Source organism: Mesocricetus auratus, unplaced genomic scaffold (assembly GCF_017639785.1).
Source record: "Mesocricetus auratus isolate SY011 unplaced genomic scaffold, BCM_Maur_2.0 Super-Scaffold_100020, whole genome shotgun sequence".
NCBI lineage: Eukaryota > Metazoa > Chordata > Mammalia > Rodentia > Cricetidae > Mesocricetus > Mesocricetus auratus.
This window is the reverse complement of record NW_024429201.1, coordinates 23,667,007-23,683,953: the sequence shown is the minus strand read 5'-3', so window position 1 is coordinate 23,683,953 and position 16,947 is coordinate 23,667,007. Positions and strand designations below refer to the sequence as shown.

The following is a 16,947-nucleotide window of genomic DNA, read 5'->3' as shown; positions in this document are numbered from 1 at the left end:
GAGTCTTGAAATGAAAGTGACACATTAGGGTGACAAAGAAACAGCATATTCTGGACACAGCAAAATAGTGACACCTATAAACTCACAGCAATTGTGACAGCATGCACAAGACCTGTGTGGACACGAACCAGACCAAATCTCAGCATGGACAGGGGAGATAATATGAAACTCTGTCCCCAGCCTTGGAGCTATTGGCAATTGTTTGCTGCTGGGAAAAAGAAAGTGGATTTTCTCTCACAGTATATAGTCCCTGGCAAGCCGGCCATGCTCCAGTGAAAGGCCACTCATCCAAGAATACCTGGGCAAAACAAATTGGCCTGATGTGGGGAGAGGGGAGGAACAAAGTTGGGTGGATAAGGAAGCAGGGGTGGGGCCAGGAAGAGTTTGGGGAAAGGAGGGTGAATATAACCAAAATATATTGTATCAAGTTTTTAATGTAACCAAATTTTTTTAAAAACTAGATTTGAGATCTAAAACTACAAAACTCTTAAAAACCTGTAGCTTCCACACTTAGAAGATAGAAGGATCATGAGTTCAAGGACAGCCTGGTAAAACTAACTATACAAAATAATGGGCCTTGTAGACATACTAAGTGAAAGGAGTCAGACAAAAGGCCACAGAGCATGGTCCATGTGCACGAGACATTCAGTCTAAGTTCTGACATGTCAGTCATGTAGGTGCCAGGGTTTGGAAAAGTGGAGCATGGAGAATGGCTGTTTCAGGAGCATGGGGTTTCCTTTCGGAGAGATTTGTTTTTTAAAGATCTGGAACTAGATGGGGGCTGTGGTTGCACAGTGCTTGCTGTGACGTTAAGTGTGTTTCGGCTGACACTTTGAAATGCTGGTTTTTAAATTGTGCATGTTTTATCACCATAAAGCTATGTAACTCACCACTTTACTAGGATAACAGAGAAACACACATCAGCATGGAATAAATGCACGGAGAGGCCCTGATTCCCTACATACGCTTCCTGGAGGAGAAGTCTCAATAAACCATTTATGAAAGGCCCTCGGTTCAATCCACTGCATCGATGAAGAAGAAAAGAGAAACTCAGCATCATTCTTAGCTCAGAAGTATTCGATGCCTGTCATACAGGAATAAAGCATAGAAGTGCATCACCCCATACCTGTACTAGAGGCCCTCACCACCACACTAAAGCAGAGTGACACTGGTTGGAAAGGAAGGACTCTATTCACAAGCATGCGTGTGTACACAGAAAACCCTAAAGACTTCAAAAGCAACCCCTGGAACCAATAAGTGAGTTCTTCAAAGCTCAGAACACAGGTCGTCTGTTTTCTATATGCTAGCAATGAGGAACTGGGAATTTGACATTTTAAGTGCAGTTTGTGATGATATTGAGAAGCATAAACATTTCTCTTTGCTAAAAGCTAAAATACCAAAGAAATCCAAGTTCATCCAGATCCACTTGATTCCTTGCTGCTGGGATGTCAATTCTCCAAAAACTGCTGGATCTATTCAATGCCATTCCAATCTAAAAACTGACCAAATAATAATTCTAAGATCTACGTAGAAATACAAAAGATCTACAATAGTTCAGTGAATTCTGCAAACAAAACAGAAAGACTATGCCTGCTTTTAAGACTGACTAGAAAGGCATAGCGAACAAAACAGGTGGTGCTGGTGTGATGCCAGACAGGTGAAAAAATGGAGCTCTGTCCTGCTCGGGTTCAGACGGCGCATCAACTCAGTCTCCTCAACAGCAGCTCCACGGAAATCAACCGGCAACGCACAGCTTTCCCAGCAATGGTGCGAGGATGACTGTGCACACGAAATGATGAAACAAATCCTGACCCCGACTTCACACCACTCACAAATATTAACCGTATGGGTCACAGAAGTAAGCAAAGAATCCAAGGCTGAAAAACATCTAGAAGTAAACATAGATGTTTGCAAATGTGGAGGAGGCAAAGATTGCCTAGGGAAAAAATGTAAAAGGAATGTGCCACAAAATAGGGGGAAAAAGGGTGTATTGGAGTTTAGAAGAAACTTAGCAGTCTGTTCTTGTAAAGTGTCATTAAGAAAAGAAAAAGGGAAGTCACTGGCTGGGAGAAAAATACCTCCAGGATATATTCACCTCACAGGATTGGAGACAGCTGTTAGGATAGTTGTTGTCTAGATAAGCAAGTGGATATGCACACGAGCACATGCGCACACACATTCACACACACACACACACATTCACACACACACACACACACATTCACACACACACACATTCACACACACATACACACTACTGCAAGTTGATAATCAGAAGATAGACAACCCAATTAAAAATAGGATAAAATATTTTAATAACTTCACAATATCAAAAATAAAAATGGACATAAACACATGGGAAAATGTTCACCATCTGTCAATGAAATGCAAATGAACCACAAAGATATCTCACTGCTTACCCACTAGTGGGACTAAACTGCACTTGTTCCATACTCTCATATATGGCTACATATGTTGGTACAATTGCTTTCTAAATTGTCTTATTAAATATACTGCACACACTCACCATAGAAACATGGTATTTATTCTAGTCATGTATGTTCAAAGGCTTGCCTTTGGGTGTTCACAGCAGATTTTTAAATAGTAGCCCCAAACTGGAAATGACTCAAATGTTCATTAGCCAAGGGATAAATAAATTGTGGTACACCCATAAAATGAAAACCTAAAAGATAAAATAACAAACTTCAGATACTTATATCAATATATATGAAACGCAGTATCCCAGTGAGTGAAAGAGGGCAGACACAAAAGTTCACACATATCTGTCACTTTCCTCACTACTAAAGACCAGATAAGAAACAAATGGAAGAGGAAAATCTTTGCTTGTGGTGTGAGGATGAGATATAGGCCATCATGGTGAGGGAGGCATAGTGGCAGAGATGGTCCTTGCCTGTGGCAGCAGAAACGTGGGGCTGCATGTTCACATTTCAGAGGCACAAAAAATAGAAATGTGGACAAAAAGAAAGGCAAAGTTATACAACCTCAGGGCCCACCCTACAGTGTCCAAACACTCGAGCCTAGTTATGGTGAGCATTTTAATTAAATCCATAGCAATGTATGGTATTGACAGAAGACTAATGAAGACAACTCTACCTAATAGGAAATCAGTGGGTGCTTGGTGACTCTTGTCATGAACTGACGCCAAGAAGCATGGGCTGGCTTGTTGGAATTGGATTATGTCACATTGTGGTAGTGATTGTACATTACATGATGAAATTCCTCATCAAAATGTATTAATTGAGACCAGGTGTGCTGACACACACCTCTAATCCTAGTACTCAGGAGGCAGAGGCAGGTGGGTCTCTGTGGGCTTGGGGCCAGCCTCATTTACAGAGTGAGTTCCAGGAAAGCCAGGGCTACATAGTGAAACCCTAGTTTAGAAAAACAAACTCATGAATTGCATACTTTGAAAGGTGTGTGCTTTAACTTATTGTAGATGCATAGAGTTTAAGCAAGCTTAGTATTATCATTTTTAATCTGCAGCATTTAACTGTTACAAAGAAAACTATCAACCAATTTCCCAGTTGAAGCCATAAAGCCTAATGGGATTATGTTATACTTAGAGAAGACACTACAGCAGGGTAGGTAAGGTTAAATGAGGATAAGTAGCCCTAATCCAATAACATTGGTATCTTTTTAAGAAGAGGCACTGTAAAGTACACACACACACACACAGGAGCACAGTCATACACCTGTGAGCACACACATACAACACCCACATACAGTCATATGAAAACACAGAGTCCAACAGGGTGTGCACAAGTCAGAAATAAACATCTCCCCAGAAGAAACCAGCATCTTGGCTTTACACTTCTGGCTTTCAGAACTATGAGAAATGAATTTCAATGGTTTGGGTCACCCCGGCATGGGATATTTTGTTACAGCATCCTATGGGCAGACTAACACATCTCTGCTACTGACCATAAGAAAATAACTCAGCACTCTCAAATGTATCCTCAGAGCTGTAGAATCTTTAGCCACATGAGATTTTCTAGGATCTATGTTTCGAGACTTCGCAGTTTCACTTCTGCAGATGGTCTAAACAACAGGTCAGATAGATTGATTGCATGTTAGACCCAAAAGGATGATGGGAACATCCTGTAAAAGTAATCATGCATACCAGTCAGACTCCCTGGGAGCAGGTGACAGTAAAGTCCCAAGAGCACCTCTGTGTTATCCTCACTGTAAATCACACCAGACTTTAGTGACACTTTGTTCTTGCCTTCTGGTGAATCCTATTGGCACTGGCCACTAAACTATTAAAGGGTGTGTCCTAGTCAGCACCAACTGTCACTTAGCACAGCCTAGAGTCACCTGACAGTAGAGCCTCAGCTGCTGGATCAGATGAGACTATGGGCATGCCGGTGGGTGGGCTGTCAATTAAAATCTCAGAGCCCAGCCCACAGGGGGAGGTACCAGCTCCAGACAGGTGGTCCTGGACTCCATAAGGAAGCTACCTGAACATAAGCTTGTGATAAAGGTTATGAGGTAGCCATCTGTCTGTGGTTTCTGACACACTTTCTTGGCAGTGAGTAAATTCTCTGGTTAGAAGTAATTCTGGGTAGAATACCAAGCAAGCCTGTCTTCAAGTTCCTGCCCTTATATAGTTCAATAATAGACTGTGACTTGTAATAAAAAAAATTCTTTCCCTCCCCCATGTTGCTTTTGATCAGCATTTGTCGCAGAAACAACGAAACTAGAACATTGTACTTACCTCTCTACCTTGCATCTCTGTACCAGAAATGATCTCTGGGGGCTAGAAAGATGGCTTGGCTTTTAAGAATGTTTACAGCTCTTATAGAGAACCAAGTTCAGTTTCTGGCACCCGCATAGCAGCTCACAACCACACACAACTCCAGTTCCTGGGACCCGATGTGTTCTATTACTCTCCAGAGCACCACGTACACACATGGTATACATATATACAAGCAAGCATTCGCACATACACATAAAGATAAATCTTTACAAAACAATCTTGGTGATCCATTGGTTCTAATTTTTCGGTCAACAAAGCACAGTCCCCTATCTCTTCTTTAGTTCTCTTATAGGCTCTCAAGTTTTGAGAGCTCCAGGAGAAGGAGTCCTTTATTTTAACCATGACATGGTGAATTGTTGCACTCAAGGTCTGGCTTTCAATCTCCCCAGACAATGGTCATTCTTGATATCAGCCCAGCTTATCCGAGGCAACTCATGAAGAAGAATTTGTAAGGATATGAGAAAAAGAGGATGTACACAGGTGGCAAGTCTGAGCAGTGGATTGAGAGTAAAAGCCAACCCCCGTGTTGGCTCTGGGAAGGACTCTGGAGAGATTCTATCTCCTTTGATCTTTCTCATGCCCTGTAGTCTATCCACCTGCAAACACTGTTCCATTTAGGAAACTGGCTCAGAATCCATCTGTGTTTGACCATCTCCACTGCTTCCATCCTAGCCGAAGACATCAGCACCTCCAGCCTGGGTTACGACTGTGGTCTCTTAGCATATCTCTTAACTTTACTACCCTCCACCTTAAATTTATCCAGAAGTTTCTGGATGAGCCACCTGTGATCTCAGCCAGAAGCCATCATTTCCTTTCTGAGACCACAAGGTCTCAACAGTCTGGCTCCCTAAGACCCGTCGGCCCTCACTGCCTTCCCCTCGCTGTCACTCCCCAGGCCTTACAACTTCACTTCAAACATTATCAGTTCCTCCAGGGCCTCCGTACCTGCCGTCACTCCTGCTTGGAATATTTCCCCACAAACGCCCACACAGCTCACTCCCCACGCCCTTCAGGTTTGACCTCAACTGTTGCATGGCAAAGGAGGCCTTCCCTTCCTTTTCTACCCAACAGAGCCATACTGCCACCCCTTCTTCCCAGGCTCCTGAAATGGACCTCTAACACTTGCCATCACCTGACTCGCTCTCTCGACAGTCTCTCCTCACTTTGAGGTCAAGTCTAAAGGGATGCTTCCTGGTTATCTGTTGTATGAGCCTTTCTTAATGAGAAGACAGAGTGGGAAGTAGCTGCCCCAGCTGCCCTTGTTCCTACTGTGCGTACTCCCATAGGTCTCCAGATTAACCTGCATGAACAGTGGTGGAGGCAAAAGAGATCCCATGTCTGGGTAAGTCCCTCCAAAGGGAGTAGAAGGGACTAGAGAGGACAGGGCGGGACAGCTATTCCTGAGATGAGGCAGGAGGCCAATTAAGACAAGTGGGATCAGATACCAGTGTCCCTGGCCTCTTCCCAGCCATCCTTCTCCTGGGGACTTCATTTTCCCTCCAAAGCTTCCTTACCAGTGTACCTACTGAACTGGGATAGAAGTAAGTGGCAACCCATTAATCAATCCCTCTACTCTGGGGTTACCACACAGTGCCTGGGACAGACACAGAGCCTTGTCTGTGCATGCGGTAGTTGGACAATGCCACTACTGACCCCATGTCCTGTGTCACACTGCTTCACCGTTCCTCCAGGAAGAGTTTCCCTCAAATCCTTCTACTGTCTTCCCCTACTGCCACTGTCCTGTTTATCCCCACCCCTCATGCGTTTCTCATAGCCATGGGATCCTTCCTGCTCCTGCAAAGAGCAGCCGTGAACTGTGGCCTTTCAGATGGAAACGATGGCTACAACAGGAGTAGCAGCAGCACAAGAACTCCAGATGCAAACCACATCACAAGATCCCCAGTACCCTTCCTCGGCTGGCAAAACTTGCTCAATGAAAGACAGGTGATGAGCATGCTCTAGCGGCCGCAGGCCCCTGAAAGCGCTGCTCTACAATAAACCTGAGTTTTGTCTTGGAGACTTGAAAATGAGCATCACAAGTGCTTCCCTTTGGGCAGAAATCCTGGACAATGGGCCCCCTGACAAAGAGTTCTGTGTCAATATGGTTCATCCCACGTCTTCCTCATATCATTCCATCACCAGCAGGGACAGAGCCGGGATGACTCACCAACTTCCCAAAGTGCTGTATTGCAAACATACAAAAAATGGTGTGACTTTGTTTAGAGAATTCTAAGTGGAAGTAGCAAACAGGTGCTAAGAATGTAGAGAAATCATTTTTCTTATTTATAATCCGCATGGCCTCCTGCAGAGTGTGCAACGGTAGGGGACTCGTGAATGTTCAGCTCTTTTGTAAGTCACCGTCCTTCTAGAAAATGTGTCTCCACAGACCTCCCATAGACATGTGTGCTAGAGAGATAACCATTTTTATCCTTTTCAATCCCCATTCTCTTGCAGACTTAGAATCCTGTGGCTGTTACCAAGGTTTGCTGCTGGGTCATGGTTCTTGGAGGCTAGGAACTATAAAAAGCATGGTGCTGGCACAGGCTTGGCCTCTGGTGAGGGCCCTCTTGCTGTATCATAGCATGGTAAAGGGCGAGACAGAGCAGGAATGCCAGGGGCTGCCTCTCCTCCTCTCTTTATAAAGCCCCAATTCCATCATAGGAGACAAGAGCTCCACAAAGGCAGAGAGTTTTCAAGGGGTGGGCTGGTGCCTGGGACCCACCTAAGATCTCTCTCTGGCAGAGCCAGTCATGAGGTCCAGACAAAGCAATGGCCACTGCTCATGGGCACACCTAGAAATCCTAATCCTTGGTAATGTTCACATGGTGCTATGCTGCATATATTCAGAAGGCAAACCATGTAGTAGGGTTTCCTTGACCTATATTTCAAAGGCTATATCCAACAGAGAGGGCCCAACTAAAGATTTGTTGCAGAAACAGAGCCACTACAATCCCTTAACTAGGGGATGCAGAGCAGAGAAGTGAGGTTGAAGTGTCTGCAGAGTCCCCAGCCATGGAAATGCTTAGGGGAGCCATGGGGGAAAGATTGATACCAATACTCCCAGCTAGGCTATAAGGAATGTATTTCTGGAGCTGGAGAGATGGGTCAGCAGTTACGAGCACTTGCTGCTCTTAAAGAAGACCAAAGCTTGGCTCCCAGCACCCATATGCCTGTAACTCCAGTTCCAAGATATCCATCCTCTATGGGTACCAAGCCTTCAGGAAGGACAAATCAAACTGCAGACAAACAAACATTCATACACATAAAACTAAGTTTCTTCAAAAAGAAATTTCTTTTCTTTGTAAATTACCCAATCTTGGGTATCCAGTGACAGCAACAGAAAGCAGTCCAATACACACATACATACACACACACAATGGGAATGTCTATATACTGTGTGATTTGTTTGATTTCACAGGCCCATGGCTGAAGGGTCATTTGCTTTAGGATTAATCTTGCTTAAAGTGTCATTCAGAAGTGATTCAGATAAGACTCTGGACTTTGACCCTTTGAGTTGGTGCTAGATGAATTATGACTTGTGGGTTATTGGAATGGGTAAGTGTATTTTCTACTTGAGAACGATAAGACTTTTGGAGACCAAAGGAAAGATGGTATAGTCTGAATGTGTTCCTCAAAATGTATATGTTATAAACTTAATCCCCGAAGTCACAATGTAGGTAGGTGGGTCCTTTGTGAGGCTCATGAATGGATTGATTGCAGTTATTAAAAAGGTTTACAGAAGGAATTGTGTCACTTTTCATCTTTTTTTGCCCCTTCTACCATGTGAAGACATGGCATTCCCTCCTCTAGAGGACATGGCAACAAAATGCCACCTTGGAAGCAGACAGTATCCTCACCAGAAAGAGCAACCTGTTGATGTTTTGATCTTAGATTTTCTCACCTTACGGAACTATGGGAAATATAATTTCAATATTTATAAATTTTCCATCAAATAGATTAAAACATTATATACCTCACTCCTAAAGAGACACTCAGTTCTGGGTCATGTTAGTGACCGTGTCACAAGGCAGAGAACTGAAGCCAGAAAATACCATGCCAGAGAACACACACATTGGTGTGTGGAGGGAAGGGACACAGCTTGTAAGACAGGAGCTCTGGTTCTAAGTCTTGCCTCTGCTATTAGATTTCATCCCATCTAAGGCACATGGTTATACAAAACACCATCATTTTGTATCCCTAAGAAAAATCCTTGCTGTCTATTAAGCACTATGACAATCTAAGGACAGTCCTACAGGATATAAGAATTGATCCCACTGGCTTCTCATTTCTTGATTATTTTCATTGACTCTGAGGGATTAGGTGATTACTTGACATTTAGTAGATAATTCTTAATAGCAAAATATAAATCTAGTCACATGTGCTTGGGGATAGTCTATCTTAAAAGCTTGTACTTTGCAAAATAGACTAAGAAAGCAAAGCTGAAATTGCATCATTCCTTCACTGACAAATATTTACTTCATCAATATCAAATTTATACTCCATGTTCTATTTCCTTGACTCTCTGTATAAACAATGACTTTTAGTTTGAATGGCGAACTATAGCAGAACGTTTTGAAATATTCTTCACCAGCAATTACTCAACAGTGCATCCCCTTGATAGAAAATTTGAAAACAAAAAAAGCTAAAACTATCTACATACTTGCAGGTAATGACAAATCCATTACAGCCACTGCCAGGCTAATAGCCATTAATCAGATGCTGCCAGCCAGCACCATGGTCACAGATTCATGTTGGTCATCAATCCACAGGGCACAGTGAGCTTCATCACCCTCCTTGCTTAGCTTTATAGTAGGATCCACGTCCAGTAATACAGTGTTCACAGTATCTGTGATCTTATAGGAAGGCTCTCAGACTGTCTGTAATTTCAGTTTTGGTCTCCCTTCACCATGCATGTACACAGTTGCTACCAGTATTAATAAAGGATATTTGATAGCCCTAGTAACATCAAGTCCTTTTAAATAATACCCAGAAATTTGACAAAACGACACTTTTGTTGCAAAATGTGAGGGTGGAGGATCAGGGAGATGGGTGAGATGTAAAGAGGGAAACAATTCTACAAGGTTTTAGAAATTTACAGGACTCCTCCAATAAAAAATGTGTTATTTAACAGAAACAAAGCACCATGGTCTGAACTGAAATTCCCCAAGTTTACAGAAGTCCTAACCCCTAAGTACTTCAGAAGGTGAGTATATTTGGAGCCAGGGTTTTTCAAAATGAGTTAGTGTTAAATGAAGTTATTAGCATGGACCTTAATCCAACGTGATTGGTGTCTTTATGAGAAGAGATCAGAACACAGACATGCAGAGAGACTAGATAAACACATACACAGAGGATGATTATCTGGAAGCCAGGCCTTCTGGGACCTTGATCTTGGGCTTCTAGTCTATGAGACTGAATTTCTGTGAGGGATCCGATTTCCCCCCTGTAAGCCTTTGATACTTTGTTACCTCCGCCTCACTCACTGATCTAGACTATTGTGTGTGTGTCCTTCTCTCCACAGTGTAGGGAGATAACACTTCCCTGTCAGTGTGTCTGAGTAGGTCTATGCTACTAGTATAGACCAAAGCACAGAAACAAAACAGAACTAAGCTTCATTCTTCAGCTGAGACTTTTAAAGGCAGTTGTTAATTTTCTACTATGTCTGTCATCTTCCCTGCCATGGGACCACCAAGACCATGTGTTCCAGGTAGCAGAGTTACAAGGTGACAGAGCTTCTGCCAGCCTGGTATCCTCAGAGAATGTGAATCAAGCACTTTGTTAACCTACTTTGGATATAAAATGTGAGAAGTATTTATCTAATTTATTTAATCCACTGAAATTGCGGGGTTGATTTATACCTACAGCATAGCCACTTCTGACACACAAATCTACCTCACAAAAGCTAGGGCACCAGAGTGCTTGGAGTTCATGCCATATCAAGTGAGTCCATGTGAAATTATTTAAACAAAATATCACCAGTGGTGCAATAGTGCTGCTTATATCTTAGAGGTAACCAACAGCTGTCTGATTGGACTTAGGCTCTGCTCAGTGGGAGCAAACTCATTCCTGGTACTGCAAGACCTAGCAGGGAGGTCAGAGATCCCAGAGGCGGACTTACTACTGCCATGTTCCTAAACCGGTATATCCTCCAACAACTGTATCCTAAATACTTATCCTTATATTCATAGAAAAGTGTGGCTCTCCTCACCGAAGAGGCTTCTCTTAGCAGCTACTGAGACCAGCAGATACTCACCCCTAGTCAAACATCCCAACTGGGACATTTACAATACAATCCTGACATCTAAGGTTCAGAGAACATCACAGAAGAGGAACTGTCATAGTTTAGGACCCTGGGCACCCAGATAGGCGCTCACCACTATGGGGCAGTGTCTTCTAGATGTGCCAGGGAAACTGCACCTGTGACTCTTAACAATATGGGTGCTTACACAAGACCAAACTAGTTGCTATGTCAACATGGATGACAAAATATTTAACAAGGCCCTACCACTAGATGAAGAGTTATGGGCAATCAATGCCTATTGAGAAAGGAAGAATCAGTTTTCTTCAGGGCCACACCCCTTGACTATTTTCCACTTTTCCATTGTCAGCCCTAAAGAAAGTGTATACTGGCAACATGACTGGACTCAATATAAATACTGTATATATATATATACAGATATAGGTACATAAATATGAAGTAGACAAAGAAGTCATAAATTCAAAAGGGGTGGTAAGAACAGGAGGAATTGGAGGAGAAATGTTGTATAAATGTAGTACTCATGGAAGAAGTTCTAAAAGATTAAACAATGAATTGTCATTTTGTGTGTAAATATAATCATATATGGACTATTTCATTTGTTCAACCTCTAGTTATGCATATTGCATAATCTTAGAGTTGGAAAAGACCTTGGCAACCAATGAGTCCTACCTCCCATAGGTCACAGATAATATACCCAAGCCCCTTCAGATCAGTAGAACTGAAGCCAAAGTGCCAAGTTTGTCAAGGCAAGTCAGTTAGTAAGAAGTCGGTACCTAATAGTACCCTGTTTTTCACATGACAATCCCACCACTAGGAACCAACTTACTAGAAATAGCTGAATACACACACACACACAAAGAAAACAATATATGTGTTTAAGTAATCCAAGTGCCCAATCTACTGGGAAATGATTAAAATAAATGATGGTTCAGATCTATGTAGTTATAAAGGACTCAGTCTCTTCATTGACATAAAGTAATACTTATGTCATTTTGATAAAAACAAGAAAATCAAAGATGAAAAAAGTTCCTACTCATGAAAGTTCACTGAGGCCTATAAAATTACCTCCACACTCTCTGGATCCTTTTTTTAATTCCCTCTTTCACTGTGTTTGGTTGGATCTTTGTAACCAAACCCAGCTAGCTGGCCCAGTTTGATACTAGTTGAGTGATAATAGAGGGGAAAAAGCCAAAAACCTTTGGGTCTCTCAAAGAAACAAGCAGAGCCAGCCCTTCCTTCCGCAGCGGCTCAGAGCATTCCCTGAGACTTGCTGAAAGTATGGAGGACAGGACAGTGCAGGTACACAGTCAACACTCATACCCCATAGTCAACACTCATACCCCATGACACTCAGCTCTGCAAACCTGGAGGAGCAAGGCTTCTTGTGGCTTGACTTGTATTTGCTTTGGCTTCTTTCAAAATTGTCTAGTTGAAAAAAAGCTACAAAACATCCTGCTTGTTTCTCACCCTGAAATAAATTTTTAAAAAACTAGTGTCTGGTTGTTTTTTGTTTTCCAAAGTAGTGCTTACCCCCACTACGCTCTGGTAATATTAGGCATTCAAGTATTTAATGTTGTTTCTAAAGAGAATTTTATTATTTCACTGCTGAACTGATAAAAGGCTTTTCTGGGAAGTTAATATTAACTGAGTCATTCCCAGGTAAGTAAATTGTATTTATCAGATGTAACTGAAGGCTCACACGCCCCCTGTGAGACACACAGCACACTGTGCCGTCCTCTACCCAGGAGCCAGGTGTGGGCCTCTCTCCTCTGGGCGTACCAGAGTGGCCAGGCAAGGGTCTTACAGTGCAGACTGGATCTTTTCAGATTTATGCAGTCAAGCTCAGAAAGACCTTTCTGGAAGATCCAACCCAGTCATTCTGACAATTAACGACACCACTTGGGTTTATTTCCCCAGACCTTAAGCATGAAAGATTTCTGTCACTTTACAGCCTGGAATCAAAATTCAACTCCTCCACACTTCTGATCCAGTGTCTTTTCAGACTATAAATGCTTTTTCAGAACTTAGCACTAGCTGAAACAACACTGCAAAGAACAGGAGACACAGATAGGCTGTCTCCAAACTTGGCAACCGCCTGTCAGAAAGGGCCCCAGGGACTGAGGACTCTCTGTCAGCCTTGGTGGCAGTGCATGTGGCCTGAGGCTTTTTTTTCCACAGCTGATTAGCCCCACACAGCTCCTGCCTCCCATCCCGTTCTTCCCACCATGGTGAATTATCATCCTTCGGTTTCTACTTCTTGGAAAACCCAGCCTCTGCAAAATGAAAATAGCCCATTCAAGGTCAGGAGGGCAGTCAAGCAAGAACTATCCAGGGCAAACTGGCAGATTATAAATCCTCAGAGGGCAGGTCCTCTGCCTCTCACCTCCCAGCACCCTGGGTAAATGTTTTTGTTGACTGTTCTCCCAACACAGTTTGGTAGAAGACTGTCATAGAGAGGCCTTGAAGGTTGAAGCTCTCTGGTTGTCAAAGAACCTTCAAAGCAGGCATGCCAAAACCAACCCCGTACACTGGAGAGAGACCCAGAGTTCAAACTCAATGATTATAAGCTGCAGCAGGAGCCCTGAGGGCTGTTTGCCTGGGGCCCTCAACCTGGAACAGGTAAGCCAGTGTATAGTTGGTGCCAGAAACTTTATAGACCAGCACAGAAACTCCTAGAAGATTGTAGAAGGTTAAAGACACTTTAGTAAGACTTAATAAAAAAAAAAAAAAAGGCTGGTGCAACCCTCAACTCTCACAATGACAACTGTGTTTCGGTTAGCTGTTAAGTCCTCAGAACACTCCCAAGTTCATTGCAGCAATACCCACTTAGACTTGGACCAAACCCCACATCTTTCACCCTGCTCACGGTTAATTTCCTGGGACCCAAGAGCATGAGACCCTCACAAAGCAGCTTCCTCTCTCCGAAGTACCCCTGCTTCCCTCCCAGGTACACACATGGCTTCTCACACTAGATGCTATAGGCATCCTTCGTGGGGAGCATCTATGCAGCAAACTGCACTTGGTGCATGACAGCAGGAGGCGCCAAGCACAAGTGCTTGGGCACCCACACCTGTGCCTCTGCCTGTACCCACACTTACACCCGCACCCCGTACCCGGGGCTAAAGCTGCCATGCCTCGCAGCCTGGAAAAGAAGCTAATCTTGCAGCCACTGGCAATATTCAGACAGCCAGGGGCCCCACACCCGGGAGACGAGGGAGCAACAGGAGCATTGGAACAGAGCGCGCAACAGGAGGCAACAGCCAGGCAACTGCAGGGAAGCAATGGTCAATAGCTGCCGGGGCAGGCATAGACCTCTGTGCTGGGACTATTGCTACACATTAGAAATTGCAACATGAGCATCTTAGGCACTCCAGATACCTCCATAGGAAGGAAGACGGGAGCCAGGTACAAAACGTGGAGTGACTGGAGAAAAAGGAAAGGGCCATTTCAGCACCTGGATTTTAAAGCCAGGTCCAAGGAGGGCTCCGAGCTTGCGAGCTTGCGCCTGTGCCCTGGGATGGCCCTGTGCAGACCTGTGCAGGGCTCACCTGGTGCGTGCTCTGCTGCTGGTCCATGCCTGCTGCGATTCCCTGTTGCTGTCGCGATATGCGGGTGCGTGTGCCCCTGGCTGCAGCCTCTCATAGAGCGCACCCAACAGCCATGCCTTTGCACCATGCGCCTTGCTCTTTCCAGCGCGGCGCGAGAAGGGTCTGGTCGCTCCAAAGCACTCTGCCTGCCAGTCTGAGCCTCCACTGCCTTCACTCCTCCAAAGGTCCCAAGGCCAGCGAGTGCCTGGGTCCTAGCGCCCCTCCGAGGAGGATGTTGATCCCCGATTTTGAATGGCTTAGTGGCTTCCTAGTTACTGGACTCTGAGTAACGCCTTCCTGGAAATGCTAGGAAATCAAATCTCACTGGCGTTCCGGAACCTGGTACCGTTCTTGGGACTCAGGATTCAGATTCTAAACATTGGCTAACCTTAACTAAGGTTCTCCACAGTCCCCTCGCTGGGGCACTATGCCCAGGAAACAGCCTATCAAGTTTGCCAACATCTCTCAACTCAAATTTGTTCACATGTTCCCCCATTTGTTTTTATTTTGGATACTGTGAAGGGTTGGTACATGCTTAACATGTACTCTGAAATGTCCCCAAAGTGAAATGAACTATATTCTCAGATGTGCTTATATTTTAAAGAAATTTTATACTGCTAATATATGTATATAAATGTATATATATATACCTATACACATAATATGCGTGAATATATATGCATATCCCCATTAGTAATATTATATACAGTAAAGGATGTTCTTCATATTCTTTTGAATATGTAAACAGCACACTATTTGTGTGTGTGTGTAGAAATGTGTAAACATGAGTCACACATGGATCAAGCCAAAAGCGCACCATACTTCTCGAACCCTCCCCTTCCCCCAGCTGCCCCCACCAATCTGTTTAGGGAGCTGGGCTCATTAATGGTCTAGGCACATACTGTGAAGCCCTTCTCAAAAGCAACCCGCAATACCTGTGCAAATGTCTCAGCTGCAAAAAGGCTCAGTGGCATCTTTGGCATCCCAGAGGATGCACATACCTGGTTCCACAGTGGTGGAGAGATTTCTAACAATTACAGAGAGAGCTACCCGCAGGACTAAGTCAGCCCAGCCAAAAGCGAAGACCAAGCAATCTGTTCCTGCTGACTTTCTCATCCAGAGAAGCTGATGAGAAGTCTAATGGCAGGATAGGGAAACGAGCCATATTTAGAAGTAACACCTACTTCATAGGATGTGGAGAGAGACAAAGGAAAAAATTATCTTCATGCTAGCCGCTGTACACACAGACCTGCCAGAAGGCTGGAAAACCATGCTAATAAAGCTTTTATGGCATTTGTGGAGCATGTCCCACAAAGCAGTCCCTCTGAGTGACAGACTCTAAGATAGCCTGTGTTCATGTCCTGTGCCCTCCTGTGTGGACAGAACCTGTGACTTACTGCCTTCTGATGCAATATGGCGCTGACACTGGGGATATTATTGCAGAGAGTGGGTTTTACAGTCTTTCTGGGAGGCTCAGCAGCTTTCTGGTGTCGAGAAACTAGAAAGTTGTGTTAGGTGGCCCACAGGACAAGGAGCTAAGGAAGCCTCTAGCCAAGACCTGGCTAGAAACTGAGACACCCCTAGTCACACAGATGGAAGGGGGAGCTGAATTCTGCTAACAAGTAGGGAGACTTGAATGTGAACTTTCCCTGGGCGCATACTGTGAAATAATCCTTCTATACATTGTTAATGTGTATTACTCTCATTGGTTAATAAAAAGCTGACTGGCCGGTAGCAGGGCAAGAGGTTAAGCGGAAAAGTCAAACTGAGAATGATGGGAAGAAAGAGGGAGGAGTCAGAGGAGGCCAGCCAGACACAGAGGGAGCAGGAGATGAACATGCCATGCTAATAGATGTACCGCCACATGGCAGAACATAAATAAGGAATAGGGGTTAACTTAAAATCTAAGAGCTAGCTAGTAATAAACCTGAGCTATCAGCTGAGCATTTGTAATTAATATAAGCTTTCTGTGTGGTAATTTGGGAGTGGCTCCTAGGATGGGAAAACTCTGCCTACAGGCACACCTCAAGCTGAGACTACAGCCCCAGTTGATGAATTGACTGAGGTTTTCAGATAAGATCCTAAAACAGAGGACCCTGAAATGCTGCACCCTACATCAGATGCACAGTGATCATTAGTATCTTCGTGTGTATGTGCTCACGTGTGTGTGTGTGTGTGTGTGGGTGGGTGTGTGTGTGTGGGTGTGTTTGTTTGTGTTCATGTGTGTGTGTGTGTGTGTGCGCACTTGGAGGTCAGAAGTTGGCATTCAGTATCTCCCTCTATTGTGCCCTGCCTTAGCTTTGAGATAGAGTCTGCTACTGAAC

The 16,947-nt window shown here is 44.0% G+C and overlaps 1 protein-coding gene across 3 annotated transcripts in view; it reads right to left on the bottom strand.

Annotated features, from left to right (window-relative positions):
- Positions 1–14,821, bottom strand: part of Pde8b (phosphodiesterase 8B) — a 227,815-nt gene extending 212,994 nt beyond the window's left edge. For 2 of the 3 annotated variants that reach the window (XM_013126218.3, XM_040729131.1), the window contains exon 1: positions 14,585–14,817. In XM_013126218.3, the coding sequence (XP_012981672.1) occupies positions 14,585–14,611 (27 nt within the window). In that variant the 5' untranslated portion in view covers positions 14,612–14,817. Of the gene's footprint in view, positions 1–14,584 lie in introns of all 3 variants that reach the window. The other variant, XM_040729128.1, reaches the window with a different exon arrangement.
- Positions 14,822–16,947: the final 2,126 nt, after the last annotated feature.